This window comes from Canis aureus, chromosome 32, assembly GCF_053574225.1.
Source record: "Canis aureus isolate CA01 chromosome 32, VMU_Caureus_v.1.0, whole genome shotgun sequence".
In the NCBI taxonomy this organism is placed as follows: domain Eukaryota; kingdom Metazoa; phylum Chordata; class Mammalia; order Carnivora; family Canidae; genus Canis; species Canis aureus.
In genome coordinates, this window is record NC_135642.1 from 15803619 (window position 1) to 15821967 (window position 18349).

An 18349-nucleotide genomic window follows, 5' to 3' on the forward strand; every position below is an offset into this window, starting at 1 on the left:
ATTTAGCTGTCTTATGTGCAGAAGTGGGTGTTGGACATTGAAGCTAGAAATAGGAACAGGGTAATGAGAATATAGTGAGATAGAAAACCTCAACTTTCTGTAAATTTGAGTAGGTTGCTTTCTTAGAGTGAATTTTAAACTCCTTGGGTCCTTAAATTTAGAAATCTATGTAAAAAAAAAAAAGAAATCTATGTAAAAATAAATAAAACACAATCATTGAAATAAACTTTCAAAAAAAAGAAATAAACTTTCAAGATTATAAAATAACCCAAATATACTAGTTAAAATTCATTAGGCTGTGGGGTGCGTGGGTGGCTCAGTTTATTAGGCATCCAACTCTTGATTTTGGTTCAGGTCATGATCTCAAGGTCATGAAATTGAGCTCTGCATCAGGTTCCGTGCTGAGCTTGACTTAAAAGTCTGTAGAGCCCACTTAAGAGTCTCTCTCTCCCTTTCCCTCTGTCCCTCTGAGAGAGGAAAAGAGAGAAAGAGAAAGGAAGAAAGAGAAATTGATGAGGGGCTACATTATATTAACAAACCCCCAATTTCAGTGACTTAAAACAAGAAAGATTTATTTATTGTTCATTTTACAGTCTGATGCAGGTTAGATGATTCTCTTGTAGCTCTCCTCCAAGCAGTGTCTCTTTCGTTACTTGATTATCATCATCTTTGTATGTAGCATCGTAAGTTGTGGCAGGAGAGGGAAGAGAGATTGTTAGGTGATTTGTGTAGATTTTATCGCCATACCTGGAAGTGGCAAATTCAGTTTCACTTATATCCTCAGAGTCAGAACCTAGTCTTAGGGTCCCTAACTGTAGGGAAGGCTGATATTCCTCTGTGCCCAGGAAGAATTTGATGAAATAGGAACACTTTATCTCTACCACCAAAGTTTTAGAAGAATAAAATGTGCCACTAATCCAATCTTACAGATGGGCTCTCTATTTTTTTTTTTATCCTTATCTGTTTTCTTTCTCTCTAATTTCCTTCTTTGCTCTCTGCCTATCTTGCTAAGCTGCCCAAGGAAACAGAGTTAGTGGTAGTGAGTGGAAAATGATACTTCTCCATTTACTTCATTTCTTAAGGAGAATAAAGCCCCCACTGGAAGTATGTACATCTTTGTAAATAAAGCTCTTTTACAAAAGAGAAAATTTCCCTCTTCAAAAATAAAATACAACTTGTTTCATCAGTCATATTTAGTTTTTTATTTAAAATGTGAGCAACTTAGAGTAGCATGTTCTCATTGCTTCACCTAATCTGTAAATGTCAATTTTTACCTACACTTTCAATAGAAAAAGATCTTGTATCTGAAGAGATTCATTTATTCATTCATCAAATCTTAGTTGAGCTTTTGTTATGTGTCACTTATTCTAGGTGTTAGGGATATAGTGGTGTACAAAACATAGAGTTTCAACTATTTTATATCCTGGTCAGATTTACTGGTCACCAAAATCTGTGATGGATAGTGCAATGTATCACTTAGTAACCATAAATTAATTAGTTAATATACCAACTATAAAGATAACAAAATTAAAATAAGCATTATAGGATTAGTGCGGTGCAAAAAAATTCATGATGGTTGGTTTTCAGAAATCATAATATTGATGGGAATAATATGGATCTCTTTTTTCTTTTAGCTTTAAAGAAACCCTCTATTTCTGTATCTCAATATGAAAGCCATCAGGCAATCTCCCATATTCCAACAGGACAACCTCTCTCCGCAAATATGGTTCCAGGTATGAAGTCTTGTTTTTAAAATTCCATTTGAAAACCAATTTACTGGTCATGTATTGTTATATAGTGAATAAAACATGTCATTGAGTAGCATAGTGAAGTGGCATTCATTTTTCTAGTTAATGTTATATATTTCCTGATGATTGATCAAAGTTCAGGGAGAAATTGTCATTTAAAAATGCACTTTGAAAAAAATAAATAAATAAAAAAAAATAAAATAAAAATGCACTTTGTTGGGCAGCCCTGGTGGCGCAGCGGTTTAGTGCCGCCTGCAGCCCAGGGTGTGATCCTGGACACCCAGGATCGAGTCCTACATCGGGCTCCCTGAGTGGAGCCTGCTTCTCCCTCTGCCTGTGTCTCTGCCTCTCTCTCTCTCTCTCTCTCTTTCTCTCTCTGTGTTGCTCATGAATAAATAAATAAAATCTTTTTAAAAATAAAATAAAAATAAAAATGCACTTTGTCTAGAGCAGAAGAATTATTTGTTCTGCCACTCTGGATTGTATTCCCTTTAATCTTTGACAGTCTATATGTATTTACGCTTTTCAAAATGTGTTGAAATTTATCTCACAGAGGCCTTCTATTAACTACTACATTTATCTGTATTCACTCCCTACTCCATACCTATAAATGCATCTGTTTATTATCTACTGAATATACATTTGATTTTATAGAAATGTTCCCCTAAAATGAGAATTTATATGATTAAAATTAATTATATGGGCAGCCTGGGTAGCTCAGTGGTTTAGCGCTGCCTTCAGCCCAGGGCTTGATCCTGGAGACCCTGGGTCGAGTCCCACGTTGGGCTCCCTGCGTTGAACCTGCTTCTCCCTCTGTCTGTGTCTCTACTTCTCTGTCTCTCTGTTTCTCATGAATAAATAAATTTTTTTAAAAAATTAAATTAATTATAATAAAGATCTAAATCAAGGTTTTGATGAGGAAGAAAGGGGAGTGGGGGAAAAGGAAAGTTCTCTCCAGGGGTGACCAATAAGAAAGACTCAAGAGTTAACATGGGGTGCCTGGCTGGCTCAGTCAGTAGAGCCTACAGTTTTTGATCTCGAGGTCATGAGTTTGAATCCCACATTGGGTATAATGATTACTTAAAATCTTTAAAAGAGAGAGAGAGAAATAATCAAGATTTAATATGAGATGCTTAGTGAATAGAGCATGTGACTCCTGATCTCAGGGTCATGAGTTTGAGCCCCTCATTGGGTATAGAGATTACTTAAAAATAAGTAAATATACAAAAAAAAATTAACAGTTGTGAGTCACTGTGTAGATGATAATGACTTGGAGACTAGAGATTTCTGACGGCAATACAGAGTTTGAAGGGAACAAAAGATACAAGTCTCAATGCCACTTAAATCTTTAGGTTTCTACTGTATATCTCTTTGGTGGGTGGTTTTATAGTTAGTAGGGATACTTACCTAGAAATAATTAGTAAACTTCACACAGCTAAAATCACATTGGCTATAAGATTTGATTAAAGAAATTAGAGTAAGGCCCCCCACCGCCCAAAAGCTACCTGACTACTCAATATCAAACAACAGGGTGTCTTAACCTTTTTCCTAATGCAGGTCTTGCGAAATTCTTCGGCAAAATGTAACCTTAATTTGATGTTCTTATGCTATAGATTCTCATGGACACCACAATGGAAACCCTGGGACTTCAAAGCAGAACCCTTCCAATCCTCTTCAGCGTTTAATTCCAGGTCCAAACTTGGAGAGTGTACCCAGAATTCAAGCAGATATACTAAAGCAGGCTACCAAGGATAGAGTCGGTGATTTCCATAAATTGAAGCAAAGTAAGAATCAGTTGACAAATGTTATGCTGAAAAGCTTTAAATATAATATGTTTACAAGGCTCAATTAAGGTCTTCATTATTATAATGTCTAATAAATGTAAAGTTATATGCATATAAAGAGAAAGTATGATGGTGGTAAAATTAAAAGGAAAGCAGGTTCTAAATGGGTAGAAATATTTTAAAGAAGACGTTAGAAAGCTTCTCATGTTCTCCACTATTAAATAATAAACTTCAGGTGAGTTGATTTTTTAAAAAATGCTATTCTTATGATTGTAAAAATTTTTAGAGAAATGAGAAAAGATATATTTTGTTAGACTAATGAATGAAAACTTTGATTAGGACAAGAAGATAGATAGTTTTGAAAAATGGATTCTGGGAGATATATAGACCTGAGGAGACTGCCATAGTAGAAGGTTTAATGCACCTTCCTTTACTATTCCCTCCAGTTACAATTTGTTTCATTTAGGAATTGGGAGAGAAGTAAAAGAAATTGAACAAATTAGTAGTACTGTGTAATAAAGTATCACTGCTTAATTGTTTCAGAGGTACCAATTTTGATAAGTGGACAATAGCTGCTAATCTGTGTAACTCTAATTGGCAGATTCTTAGGAAGTATAGGAAAAAATTCTGGTAGTAGAGAGAATTTGGACAGGATAGTGTCTCCTAGGTCAGTTTCCTTAAACTATACTCTTCATTGCTTCTACTTTTCAAGGTTTTTCCCTTCAACTTCTGAACAGATAGAATATCTAAAAGCCACAGTTTGCCTTTGTTTGCTTTTTATAATGGCTTCTATGGCAACAATTGTTCAGAGCAGTCTTCAGGCAGTTATTTGTGCACAGGTTCCTTGTATGGTGAGGACTGCACAATATTGCATTTTTAAATCTATTCAGGGTATTTTTATTGGTCTTTTGACAGTTCATATTTCTTCATCTATATGAATATATACTTTGCATACATTTAACTGACTTTTCCTTCTTTGATATTTTAAAGCGTATCATCTATGTTGACTGAATGAAGTGTCATATGAAAAACATTTTTATTAAACAAATGTGGCTAATGTTTTTTTATTTTTTTATTTTTTATTTTTATTATTATTTATTTATTATTTTATTTTTATTTTTTAAGTATTCTCTATACCCAATGTAGGGCTTGAACTAACAATCCTGAAATCAAGAAATGGATGCTTTTCAATTGAGCCAGCCAAGTGCCCCTAATGTTTAAATACAGTGAATGGCACCTTGGTGGTTCAGTTGGTTAAGCGTCTGACTATTGATTTCTGCTCAGGTCATGATCTCAGGGTCATGAGATCGAGCCTCATGTCAGGCAGCCTGGTGGATGTCTGCTTCTCTCTCCCTCCCTCTGAAATAAATAAATCTTAAAAAAATACAGTGAAAAAATTTTTTTCTCAAAATTTTGTTAAGGAATTGGCCTGAAAACTTTTATCTCAACAAAAAGAGGTTTGTAGTAAGGGCAAAACAAAATACCTTAATTCAGTATCTTAACTCATTTAAGACTTTCTTCTAAACTTAATAGTTTATCCTATAAAACTTTTTATTGTTGCCATACCTGTTGTTTTTTTTAACTGATCTTTGGATAAAGAATGTGATTGGAAAATAATTGCCGGGGAATTATTATTTTCTACGACTCATTAAAAGAGCCTATTGAGTTTTAAACTCTTACTCCAAATTCTTTTCACTGTATATATAGAGCTAAAATCAATGGGAGCACTGTTTTGTGATTTACATTGGAATTATCTTCACATACATTTTAACCTATCAAATAGTTACACAGTTGTTATATTAAATAGACTTATACACACATATATAGACACATGCAAATATTCCTGTGTTTAAGCAATAATAAAAGTTCATTCAGCTCTCCTCTTTTGTTGATTATTTCATATGTTCTCATATTAGTTGTCATGGCTATGAATATCTTATTTTCACATTATTTCCTGCTTCTCCTACTTTGAGTGTGTTCCTTTAAAAGTAGTCCCCCAACTGAAATTACTAGGTCAAAGTATTTGACAAGCTTTATACCTCATTATGCATTGTCAGTTTATTCTCTAGAACAGTTTCACAATGTCACTGAGATTTTAAACTTATTTATTTCCCTATGGCCTGGCCACATTTGCTTTTTAACTCTTTTATAATGCATTTAGGATATAATGATTCCTTAAAGATGTTTCAATAAGCCTTTACTTTCTGGTGGCCTCTCCATTTTTATGTGAAGAATTTTATAGTAATTATTTCTTGTTATATAATCTGTGTCACTTTTTTTTAAAGATTTTATTTATTTATTCATGAGAGACACAGAGAGAGAGAGAGAGAGAAACAGAGACACAGGCAGAGGGAGAAGTAGGCTCCATGCAGGGAGCCTGACATGGGACTCCATCCTGGGTCTCCAGGTTGAGCCACCCAGGCTGCCCTGTGTGTCACTTTTGACCACTTCGCCTGATAACTTTGGAGATTGAGCATATATCTTTGTGTCAAATCTTTATAGATAATTTAGATATTAACCTTTTATAAGTTACTTTTACCACAGTTTTACTCCATTGCCTTTCCTGACATGAGAAGTATAGTTTATCATGCAAGAATTTTTTAAATAAAAATAATTTTTAAATTGTGGCAAAATGCACATAAAATTCACCAAAGAGAGTATATTTTGTGGCATTTACTACATTTGTAATGTTGGGTGATAATCACAACTGTCTAGTTCTAGAACATTTTCATCACTGCAAAAGAAAACCCTGTATCCATTAAGCAGCCATTCCAGTTCTCTCCTACCCACAGTCCCTGTCAAGGACTAATCTGCTTTCTGACTTGATGGAGTCACCTATTCTGAATCTTTCATATAAGTGAAATCACAATATATGGCTTTTTGTGTGTGGCTGCTTTTACTTAGCATGATGTTGTCAAGGTTCAGTCTGTGCAGTGTTTTTTATGGCTAAATAATATTCAGTTGTATGAGTACATTTTGTTATCCATTTATTTGAATTTGAATTGTTTCCACTTTTTGTCTGTCATGAATAGTGCTGTATGAACATTCATTTACAAGTTTTTGTTGAACTCTTGTTTTCGATTCTTTCAAGTATATATCTAAAATATGGAATTGCTGGGCTGTGTGGTAATTCTGTGCTTAGCTTTATAAAGGAACTGCCAAATTATTTTCCACAGTGACTGTGCCATTTTACAGTCTTTTTTTTTCTTTCTTTTTTTTTTTTTTCATTTTACAGTCTTACCAGAAGTGCATGACAGTTATTTTTCTATATCCTTGCCAACAATTAATACTTTCTGGGGTTTTTTGTTTTATTTTTCACTGTTGCCATCCTATTGGGTGTGAAGTGGTATCTCATTGTGATGTCCTTTTTTTTTCTTAGGTTTTATTTTTAAGTAATCTCTACCCCCATCATGGGGCTCTAACTTACAACCGTGAGATCAAGAGTTACATGCTCCACTGTCTGAGCCAGACAAGTGCTCCTCACTGTGATTTTCATTTGCATATCCCTATTACTAATGACATTGAGCATCTTTTTATGTATTCATTGGCCATTTGTATAATCCTCATTGGAGAAATGTCTTCAAGTCCTTTGCCCATTTTTAAATTGGGTTGTTTGTTGTTGAATTTCAAACATTCTTTTATATATTTTGGGTACTAGACTCTCATCAGATACATAATTTTTGTATTGGCAATTACAAAAATTGGCAATTTTTGTATTGGCAATGGGCAATTATTTTTGCCCATTCAGTGAGTTATCTTTTTACTCTTTGATGGTGTCCTTTGATGCACTAAGTTTTTTCATTTTGATGAAGTCCAGTTTATCTCTTGTTTTGTTGTTCATGCTTTTATTGTCATATCTGAGAAACCTTTGCATAATTAAATCTTATAAAGATTCCCCCTGTGTTTTCTTCTAAAAGTTTTATAGTTTTGCCTCTTATATGCAGGGTTTGATCTATTTCTTATATTATTTTTTAATCTAATTTTTATATATATTGAGGTCAAAATCCGCTTCATTCTTCTGTATGCAGGTATTAGTTGTCCCATACTCTTTGATGAAGAGACTCTTTATTCTCCATCAAACAGTTTTGGAATCCCTGTTGAAAATTAATTAGATGGGTTTATTCTAGACTCTCAATTCTTTTCCAGATGCCACTACCACACTGTTTTGATTATTATAACTTCGTAGTAAGTTTTGAAATTAGGAAGTATGAGTTCTCCAACTTTGTTTTTCTTTATAAAATTATTTTGATTATTTGTGATATCTTACAATTCCATATGACTCTTAGGATCTGCTTGTCATTACTACTAAAAAGACAGTGGCTTTTTTTTTTTTTTTTTAATTAAGCAAGCTCTACACATAATGTGGTACATGAACTCATTACCCTGAGATCAGGAATCACATGCTCTAGTAACTGAGCTAACCAGGTACTCCAAGGCAATTGGGATTTTAATTACATTGAATCTGTAGATTACTTTGAGGAATATTGTCATCTGAACAATAGTAAGTTCCCAGTCCATGAAAATGGGTGTCTTTCCACTTATTCAGAATATCTTTAATTTCTTTCAGCAGTATTTTATAGTGTACAAGTCTTGTGCCTCCTTGGTTATTAAATTTATTTTTAAGCATTTTATTCTTTTTGATGTTATTGTAAACTCTTTTCTTAATTTCCTTTTCAGATTGTTTGTTGCTAATGCACAGAAATATGACTGATTTTTTCCTGGGCTTTTGAAGTTCTAATTTTTATACAAATTTCTAAAAAATATGTAATATTTGTTTCATCTTAAAAATTTAGAATATTTTCATTTTTGTAGAAATAATAGCTGTGCATCAGTGTTTTGTATATATTATATGTATATTTTACATCAGCATATATAAACGTGTATATATGTATATACACACAAAGTCAATACTTTGAATATGATTCAGAATTTCTGTGCCTGTTTTACATCAGCTGCATTTTTGTTTTGTTTTGTTTTGTTTAAACATTTTTACCTCCTTTACCCATTTCTCCCATCCCTACCTCCACCTCTAGGAACTGTCAATCTGCCCACTGTATCTATAAGTTTGTGGTGTTTTTTTTTCTTTTTAAAAAAATGTGTAAAAGAAATCATATGGTATTTATCTTTCTCTGACTTATTTCACTTAATATAATGCCCTCAAGTTCCACCTATATTATCGCAAATGGCAAGATATCCTTCTTTTTATGGTTGAATAATATTCCATTGAATATATATGCCACACAACTTCTTTACTTATCCATTGATGGACACTTAGGTTGTTTCCATCTTTCTCTCTCTTTTTTTTTAAGATTTTATTTATTTATTTTAGAGAGCATGTGATCAGGGGGAGGAGCAGAGGTGGTAGAAGGACAAGCAGACTCCTCACTAAGCACAGAGCCCAACATGGGGCTCAATCTCACGACCCTGAGATCATGACCTGAGCTGAAATCAAGAGTTGGAAGCTTAACCCACTGAGCCACCCAGGTGCCCCTCCATCTCTTGAGTAATGTAAATAATGCTGTAGTGAACATTGGAGTGCATATATCTTTCGGAGTTAATGTTTTCATTTTCTTTAGACAAATACTGTAAGTGGGATTGTTGGATAATATGACAGTTCTAGTTTTAATTTTTTTGAGGAACTTTTCCATGGTGGCTGTATACAATTTACATTTCTACCAACAGTGCACAAAGGTTCTTTCTCCACATTTCTCCAGTTATGCTGATTTTTGTTTGTTGATCTTGTATCCTGCAACTTAGCTGATTTTTGATGCATTGAATTTTTATTTGTATATATTCAGGCATATCCATCTTCATTCTAATGAGAACCTTCATTTTTTAAAATCATCTGTTCTTTATCTGAGCTTAAATGGGCTGCTACTCAGTTTTCATTTATTTTTCCCCCTAACAGATTATTTGACTTCTTTGGAATTTACAGTGATCCAAATTAATTTTTCTCTATCCTTTTTTTTTAAAAAAAGATTTTATTTATTTATTCATGAGAGACGGAGAGAGAGGCAGAGACACAGGCAGAGGAAGAAGCAGGCTCTCTGCAGGAGCCTGATGTGGGACTTGATCCCCAACCCTGGGATCAGGCCCTGAGTCAAAGGCAGATGCTTAACCACTAAGCCACCCAGGCGTCCCAGTTTCTCTTTATCCTGATAACCATCTGTCCCAGAATTTTTATCCTTTGTTTTTCTTCTTTTTCTCTTTCTTTTCTGTTTTTACACATATGCACATTAAATTGTTGCACTATTTTTAACCTATCTTTAGAATTTCCATTTTTTCCAATTCTTGTCCTTCTCCCTACCATAATGTAACAATTTTGATACCAGTTCTGATGTGTATGGGTTTTTCCCACATGACCAACCAATTCTCAGACACCACCCTAGGTGTCCTACAATTCAACTCAATTCTGACAGTATCTACTGCAAGATAGCCTCAGATCTCAGAGATTACGGTCTCAGTCATACAAGATTGCTCTCCTCTCCTCCACTTCAGATACCATTCAAAAGTCCAGATTGTTGTCTGTGCTTCTGACCAAGGGATGGATGGTAGATCTGAGGTTCCAACAATCCCTTCCTTGAATTTGCTTAATTTGCTAGAGTGGCTCACAGAACTCTATTTTAATTACTAGATAACAGCCTTGTTCTGAAAGGATAGAACTCTGGAACATCCAGATAGAAGAGAGGTATTGGAAGGTATAGGGAGACAGTGTGGAGTTTCCATGCCCTTTCCAAGTGCATCACTCTCCCCAAAGCTCACCAGCCCAGAAGCATTCTGATCCCTGTCCTTTTGGGTTTTTGTGGAAGGCTTCATCACGTAGGTGTGATTGGTGAAGTCGTTGCCATTTGTGATTGAATCAGCTTCCAGCCTTCCTCCCCTCTCCTAAAAGGTTGAGAGTGTGGGACTAAAAGTTCCCACCCTCTAATCACATGGTTGTCTTGGCAACTGGTTTCCAACCTTAGCTTCCTTCCAACACTAACCTTATCAGCATAACAAAAGACACCTTTGTGGCTCTCCTCACCTAGGAAATTCCTTTTTTTTTTTAATTAATTAATTTATTTATTTATGATAGTCACTCAGAGAGAGAGAGAGGCAGAGACACAGGCAGAGGGAGAAGCAGGCTCCATGCTGGGAACCTGACGTGGGATTCGATCCTAGGTCTCCAGGATCAGGCCCTGGGCTGAAGGCTGCACTAAACCGCACTAAACCGCTGGCTGAGCCCCCCGGGCTGCCCAGCTTAAAATATTTAATATGCCAAGGCATTGTATTTGGGGGAAGCGTGTTCTGAACTCTGTCATTCCCCCATTTGAAACCTCAAGAAATATAACATTCCAGAAACTGAGTTGGTAGACTATCCTGAGTGTCTAGGGAAACAAAAGAGAAACAACGGTTAGTGGTTGGAACCAGTTTTTTAGCCCAGGAGTCAGTCAATTAAGATTTTTCTAGATGTTGGACTTAAGCATCTTCAGATGCAATATGGACAAGGCACTGGAAATACGACAGATTTTCATAGTTTACACTTTGAATGTCTCTGGCAATGTCATCAGGTGATTTGTTGAATTTTCTAAGTGGCTCACATAGGAAGGCACAAAATTTGTCCATACATAACCATTTTGGTGATTTCTCTGAAGTTTACATCAAATTGTCCAGCTTCAGTTTGCAGGACTTGGGAAAAGGACAGTTTTAATTTTTAGTAATTCAAAATCAGAAGGTGGGAGAAAAATTAGACACTTTAATTTGAAGAGTTATAGCTAGATACTGGGGGAAACAACAAGGATTCAGGATGCAGTCTGGTTAGCAAGTAGTTAACAAAATCTTTTTTTTTTTTTTTTTTTTAAGATTTTATTTATGAGAGAGAGAGAGAGAGCCCGAGCAGGGGGAAGGGTGGAGGGATAGGGACAAGAAGATTCCCAACCAAGCAGGAAGCCCAATGCAGGGCTTGATCCCAGGACCCTGGGATCATGACCTGAGCTGAAGTCAGACACATAAACGACTCAGCCACCCAGGCACCCTAGTAGGTAACAAAATCTTAAAGACAATGAATAGGACTAGAATTTAATACCTACAAGGGTTTGCTATAGTTTTTTTGTTGAAGCATGATTTTTTTCTCTATAGTCACCACCATTTCTATCAAAGATAATCGAAGTAAGATTAATTTGTTTGCAAAATAAGGCTAGTCTCATTAAAATTGGTCTGATTGGGACACCTGGGTGGCTCAGTTGTTGAGCATCTAGATGCTTTTGGCTCAGGGTATGATCCCGGGGTTCTGGGATCTAGGGGATCGAGTCCCACATCAGGCTCCCTTTAGGGAGCCTACTTCTCCCTCTGCTTATCTCTCTGCCTCTCTTTCTGTGTCTCTCATGAATAAATAAATATATATATATAATATGATATATAATTATATATCATGTATAATTATATATTATAATTATATAATTATAATTATATTATATATAAAGTAAATTAATATATTAATACATTATAATTTTATATTATAATTATATATTATGTTATATATAATTATATATTATTATGTGATATAATTTATTATATATCCGATTATTTACATAATGAGTGCAGCAGGAGTAATGATTGCCCACAGAGGTCTTCTGAGTTTGTTTGCTGGAACTTTTCATAAGGAATCTCAGATTCTAATTTTTTTTTTTTTAAAGATTTTATTTGTTTATTCGTGAGAGACATGAGAGAGAGAGAGGTAGAGACACAGGCAGAGGGAGAAACAGACTCCATGCAGGAAGCACGATGTGGGACTCTATCCTGGGACTCCAGGATCACACCCTGGACTGAAGGTGGCGCTAAACCACTGAGCCACCCAGGCTGCCCCCTCAGATTCTAATTTTAAAAGCCTCTGGAGGTTAGGAAGCCAAGCCCAAGGACTGGCCATCAGACTTTGCCTGCAATACCTGTAGACCTATTTGAATTCCTCTCTTCTCCAGGTTCCCAAGATCCTGAGCTTCCTGAGCCTGCCAGGAACTGACCTTTGTGATTCACTTACAAGGCTGGGAAACCTGTACCCCTGATACAAGCTGGTCTTTCTAAGGGGGTGCTTTATAAATATTGACTCCTTATAGTCAACCTTAGATTTGTAAAGCTGTCTGGTCATATTGGATTTTATGCATCATTCACAAGTATGACATTTAGTCAGATTCTTGGTAATATACCCAAAGTTTCCAAGTGTCCTAATACCAAGAGAACAGATTTCTTACTGAACTTACCCAAATAACTATATTACATGAATATAAGATTACTGAATTCTAGAGGGATCATGTAGAGAGAAAAAGAAATTGTTTCATATTTATTCACAAAGGCATATTTTATCAAGTTGCTTTAATTATAGATCGCTTAAAAAAATGAAAAAAAAAAAGTTATAGATCTCTTAAGAGAGAAGAGAAAAGGGTTTCCTTAAATCTGAAAAACAAAACATTAAAGAACCAGCAATGTTGGATAGTATGTCCTGAATTCTGTAACTGTTCATTTACTTGCCTTCTGTATTAAAGTGGTAACTTCAAAAAAAAAATAAAATAAAGTGGTAACTTCTTGGGGGCAAGAGGTTTCATCTACATAGTAGGCATTTGTTAAATATTTGTTAAACTTACTGTATCAAATAAGAATTTTTTATTTCTGGGCAGCCCCGGTGGCGCAGTGGTTTAGCGCCGCCTGCAGCCCAGGGCGTGATTCTGGAGACCCTGGATCGAATCCCACGTCAGGCTCTCAGCATGGAGCCTGCTTCTCCCTCTGCCTGTGTCTCTGCCTCTCTCTCTCTCTGCATCTCTATGAATAAATAAATAAAATAAAATAAAATAAAATAAAATAAATAAAAAAAAAAGAATTTTTTATTTCTGTAGATAGTCACATAAAATAACTTGGTCATAAATTATATTAATATATGCTTATGAGAACTTCCCTACTTTTAATTTATTCTAAAATTCTTAGGCCTAAAACTTATATAGTCACTCTTTTTTAAATTGTAGTTTATCAGGTTTTTAAAAATGTTTTATTTATTTATTTTTTAAGATTTTACTTATTTATTTATTCATGGCAGACACAGAGAGAGAGAGAGGCAGAGACACAGGCAGAGAGAGAAGCAGGCTCCATGCAGGGAGCCCGACAAGGGATTCAATCCTGGGTCTCCAGGATCACACCCCAGGCTGAAGGCGGCACTAAACCACTGGGTCACCGGGGCTGCCCATTTATCAGGTTTTTTTAAATTTTTCTAGTTTTCAAAAACCCAGCTATTGATTTTGTCACTGTTTAATTTCTTTTTTTTTTTTTTTAAGATTTATTTATTTATTTTAGAGGGAAATAACATGAGAGTAAAGGACGAGGAGCAGAGGAAGAAAGAGAGAATCTCAAGTAGACTCCCCACTGAGTGCAGAGCCTAAGCTTATAGCAGGGCCCAATTTCATGACCCTGATATGACCTGGGCCAAAATCAAGAGTCAGACACTCAACCAACTGAAGCACCCAGGTGCCCCTGCCACTGTTTAATTTCTAATCTGTCTTATTTTATTCTTTGCTACTGGTGGTTTATCACTTTAATTTCTAAGTTTTTAGGTATTAAACTTTTTAACTTTTAAGTTTTAGATACTTAAATCTTCACATTTCTTTTTCTTACTCATATATTCATTTAAATAAACTTTTATTGAATACCTGTGAGGTGGAACGTTATGCATTTATAGCTATAATTTTTCCTGACTGGATATAGGAGGAACAATCTTAGATTTTATACAACAATCACCACAATTTTTGGGCAGCTTTAAATTTAGTATTTTTTTTATGTTAGCATATCATATTTTTATTGATATATTTTTATAAATTAAATTTTGTATTGCCACGTCATATGGAAATGGCTAGATAATTTGTTGGCATGTTTCATTATATCTGGAAGATCTATTTGGGTTGGTTTAATTTAAAATGTAGAATGTAGGCTATATTATAACACAGAATAGAGTTTAGGTGATATTTCAAAGTATCCTGGAGGCATATTTCAAGGAGGGAGTGAGACATCCTCCAAAGTAGTTGAAACTGAAAATTCATGTAAATCCTACCTCTTTGCCAGTAGGAGCAACATAACTCTGTATATTTAGATGCCTTGAGTAGAGAGAACAGTTCTTTTCAAATATTAGCTTCATACTGAAAGTTGCAAAGACAGCTATTTGAAACAATAGGCAATGATGAAGCTGCCTTTCATATGAGTTTTTTCTGTATAGTATGCTTCAGTAGCAGCAGGTGTTTGTTTACTTAACCAAGGTTAATGATTCTCCTGAACAATACTGGAGAGACAAGCTAGAGTATCTGAGAGTATATACATATATATACATGTGATAGACAAAATATATAAAAAAGAGAACTAAAAAGGTACTGATAATCTCAAAACAATGCTAACATTTTTGTGGTCTTTCAAGAAACAAAAATACTAAAAAAAAAAAAAAAAGAGAGAATCAAAAATACTAGATGATGAAAGGAACTGAATGATTGAACCTATGATTCTCAGGTCTGGAAATGTAAGTTTCCAGGAAGTTGGCTCAACAATAAAATAGGAGCCATGCTTATTGTTTAAAGCCAGGACTTAGTTATTGCCCCATCTCACCTGGCAAAGGAAACAGAAAATAAAGCTGTTGCTGGCTGCTCTCAAGGACTATAGTATTTAGCAATCTGAAGACTTATAGAGATAGAAACTTGCAGATGCACCTTGTGACCATGGTGTATGATACCACACCACTATTGGTTTTATACCAAATCTTTGCTATCTCCAATAGCATCATGGAATAGAAACTCTGAAATGTGATTATAAATCTCATTCTCAACTAGGAAACTGGGTGAAAATGTCTTTAAACTTAATAATATGGGTTGACACAGAGAGGGAAAAAGAGAAAAAGCATAAATACCTCAAATACATGGAAAATGGGTGAGCAAACCAAAACTCTAAAATGTCTGAAAAATATTAGTGCTAAGGGACATAGCCACCATATCAACAACTGGAATGTGAAAAGAATTTTATCTAACAGTCTGCTAAAAACTAAGTTTAAGGATGCTCAAAGTGGTAAATGAAGAGATAACTTACTCAAAAAAAGAAGAGATTAAGAAGAAACAGGCAGAGAGAAAGCAAAAACAGGTAAATATAAAAACCAGTTATACATTTTAGAAATGAAAAATACAGTCACTGAAATAAAAATCAGTCTATGAGATGCTAGACCATGAAAATAATTGACTAAAATAAGTTATTTGGAAGCTTGTACTGAGATATTTACCAAGGATATAGCGGAATGGCAATGAGATGGATATGGAGACAAATATATGTATATATGACAGACATATTAAGGCAGAATATATATATATGTCTAATAACAGTTTCGGGTAGAGAATGGAGGAACTGGTAGATAATTAATACTTGAAAATAATTTTGAAGAAGTTGAAGAGCTCAGAATTTTCTGTAGTTAAAAAAAAAAAACAAAAAAACAACAACAACAACAAAAAAAGAATTTTCTGTAGTTGAACAGTCATTGGGTGTCTGCTTTCAGCCCAGAGCATGGTCCTGGAGCCCCGGGATTGAGTCCCACATCGGGCTCCTGTGGGGGGCCTGCTCCTCCCCCTGCCTCTGTCTCTGCCTCTCTCTCTCTCTGTGTCTCTCATGAATAAATAAATAAAATCTTAAGAAGTATATACCTAGGGCAGCCCCGATGGCCCAGCAGTTTAGTGCCGCCTTTGGCCCAGGGCGTGATCCTGGAGACCCAGATTGAGTCCCACGTCGGTCTCCCTGCATGGAGCCTGCTTCTCCCTCTGCCTCTGCCTCTCTGTGTGTGTGTCTCTCATGAATAAATAAATAAAATCTTTAAAAATATATATATATTTATATATTTTTTCTTTTTTTTCTTTTTATATTTTTAAAAAACATATATATATATATATATTTTTTTTTTTTTTTTTTTTTTAAAGACACTATTTTCAGATGAATGTGCCTGCTTTGCTTTTAGGCATTGTAGAAAAGCTTCAGGGGTATCCAAAAACAAAGGAAAAAAACTTAAATGATACCAGAAGGCATAGATTATTTCCAAAGAATGACAATTATATTGATAGTAGACTTTTTCATAAACAAGTCAAATGACAGAAGATAACGGAATAATATCCTCAGTGTAATGAGTGAAAAATAACTACCAACGTAGAATGTTAAAATGTTATACCACCTAATGAGGATAAAATCAGGACACATTCAGTTACATAAGACTGAGTTTCCCTCTCAAAGACACATTTGATGAAAGAAGGATAAAGGTTAATCTTTAGTAAAAAAAAATTGAAGAGGGCTAGTAATAGCTACAAAAAATGGGAACTCAAATTAATCAAACTTATTGATGAAATTTCATTATTGACTTAAAATTATTTTTGTGTTAAGACAGCAAAAACAGCAAATAATAATAAAAGAGAAAGTATTCAAGAGTAAAGTGACAAAGTTCATGTCCCTCTCAGAAAGAAAATAGTAATACCGAATACTTTGTAATTTTGTTTTTAAAAATGTTTAAATTATGTATGTTTAAAAATTAGGGGGTGGAGTACCTGGCTGGCTTGGTTCGTAAAGCATGTAACTCTTGATCTCAGGGGTCATGAGTTCAAGTGTCACGTCAGGCAGGGAGTCTACCTAAAAAATAAATAAAAAATAAAAACTTAAAAAAAGGGTAATCACTAAAAAAATAGAAATACAAGGTACCACTTCCAACAAACAATGGATAGAAGAGGGATCCCTGCGTGGCATAGCGGTTTAGCGCCTGCCTTTGGCCCAGGGTGCGATCCTGGAGACCCGGGATCGAATCCCACGTCGGGCTTCTGGTGCATGGAGCCTGCTTCTCCCTCTGCCTCTCTCTCTCTCTCTCTCTCTCTCTCTCTGTGTGTGACTATCATAAATAAAATAAAATAAAGTTAAAAAAAACAATTGATAAAAGAAGAAAAGAAGGTAATTTTGAAAGAAAGAAGAAAATTTAAAGAAGAGGGGCACCTGGGTGGCTCAGTGGTTTGTCTACTTTTGGCTCAGGTGATGATCCCAGGGTCCTGGGATCGAGTCCCACATCAGGCTCCCCGCAGGGAGACTGCTTCTCCCTCTGCCTATGTCTCTGCCTCTTTCTCTGTGTCTCTCATGAGTGAATAAATAAAATCTTAAAAGAAAAAAACTAATGTGAAAGATTTTAATATACTTCTATCAAAACTTAAAATTCATCAAAACTAGAAATTTTGAAGCAAAAATTATCAAGTTCATTCAAGTGTATACAGATCCTTACTTTTTAAAAAAAAAGATTTTTATTTATTCATGAGAGACAGAGAGAGATGTGTAATATTAATATGTAATTAATATTACATATTAAATATGTAATATTTAAAAAGCAGTCTATATAATTCACCATATTAACAAAACATATGAGACAAATCGAGTAGTTGCTTCTCATAGGTGCAAAGAAAGCATTTGAAGAAATTGAACGTGGGACACCTGGGTGGCTCAGTGATTGAGTGTCTGCCTTTGGTTCAGGGCATGATCCCAGAGTCCTAGAATCGAGTCCCACATGGGGCTCTCTGTATGGAGCCTGCTTCTCCCTCTGCCTGTGTCTCTGTCTTTCTCTGTGTGTGTCTCTCATGAATAAGTAAATAAAATATTAAAAACAAAAAAAATTCAACATATATTTGTGATAAACAACAATTGTAAGCAAACTAGAGCTAGCCAGTAGTTTCCCTAATTTGATAGAGTATATACAAAAATCTTATAACAAACATCACTTAATGGGAAACTATCAAAAAATTTCCCTTTGAAATCATG

The 18349-nt window shown here is 34.9% G+C and overlaps 1 protein-coding gene across 5 annotated transcripts in view; it reads left to right on the top strand.

Annotated features, from left to right (window-relative positions):
- Window positions 1-18349, top strand: part of GOLM2 (golgi membrane protein 2) — a 100813-nt gene that overhangs the window by 63505 nt on the left and 18959 nt on the right. For 4 of the 5 annotated variants that reach the window (XM_077880902.1, XM_077880903.1, XM_077880901.1 and 1 more), the window contains 2 exons: window positions 1635-1733; window positions 3362-3532. In XM_077880902.1, coding sequence (XP_077737028.1) covers window positions 1635-1733; window positions 3362-3532 — 270 coding nt within the window. Of the gene's footprint in view, window positions 1-1634; window positions 1734-3361; window positions 3533-12489; window positions 13121-18349 lie in introns of those variants that run through there. The other variant, XM_077880905.1, reaches the window with a different exon arrangement.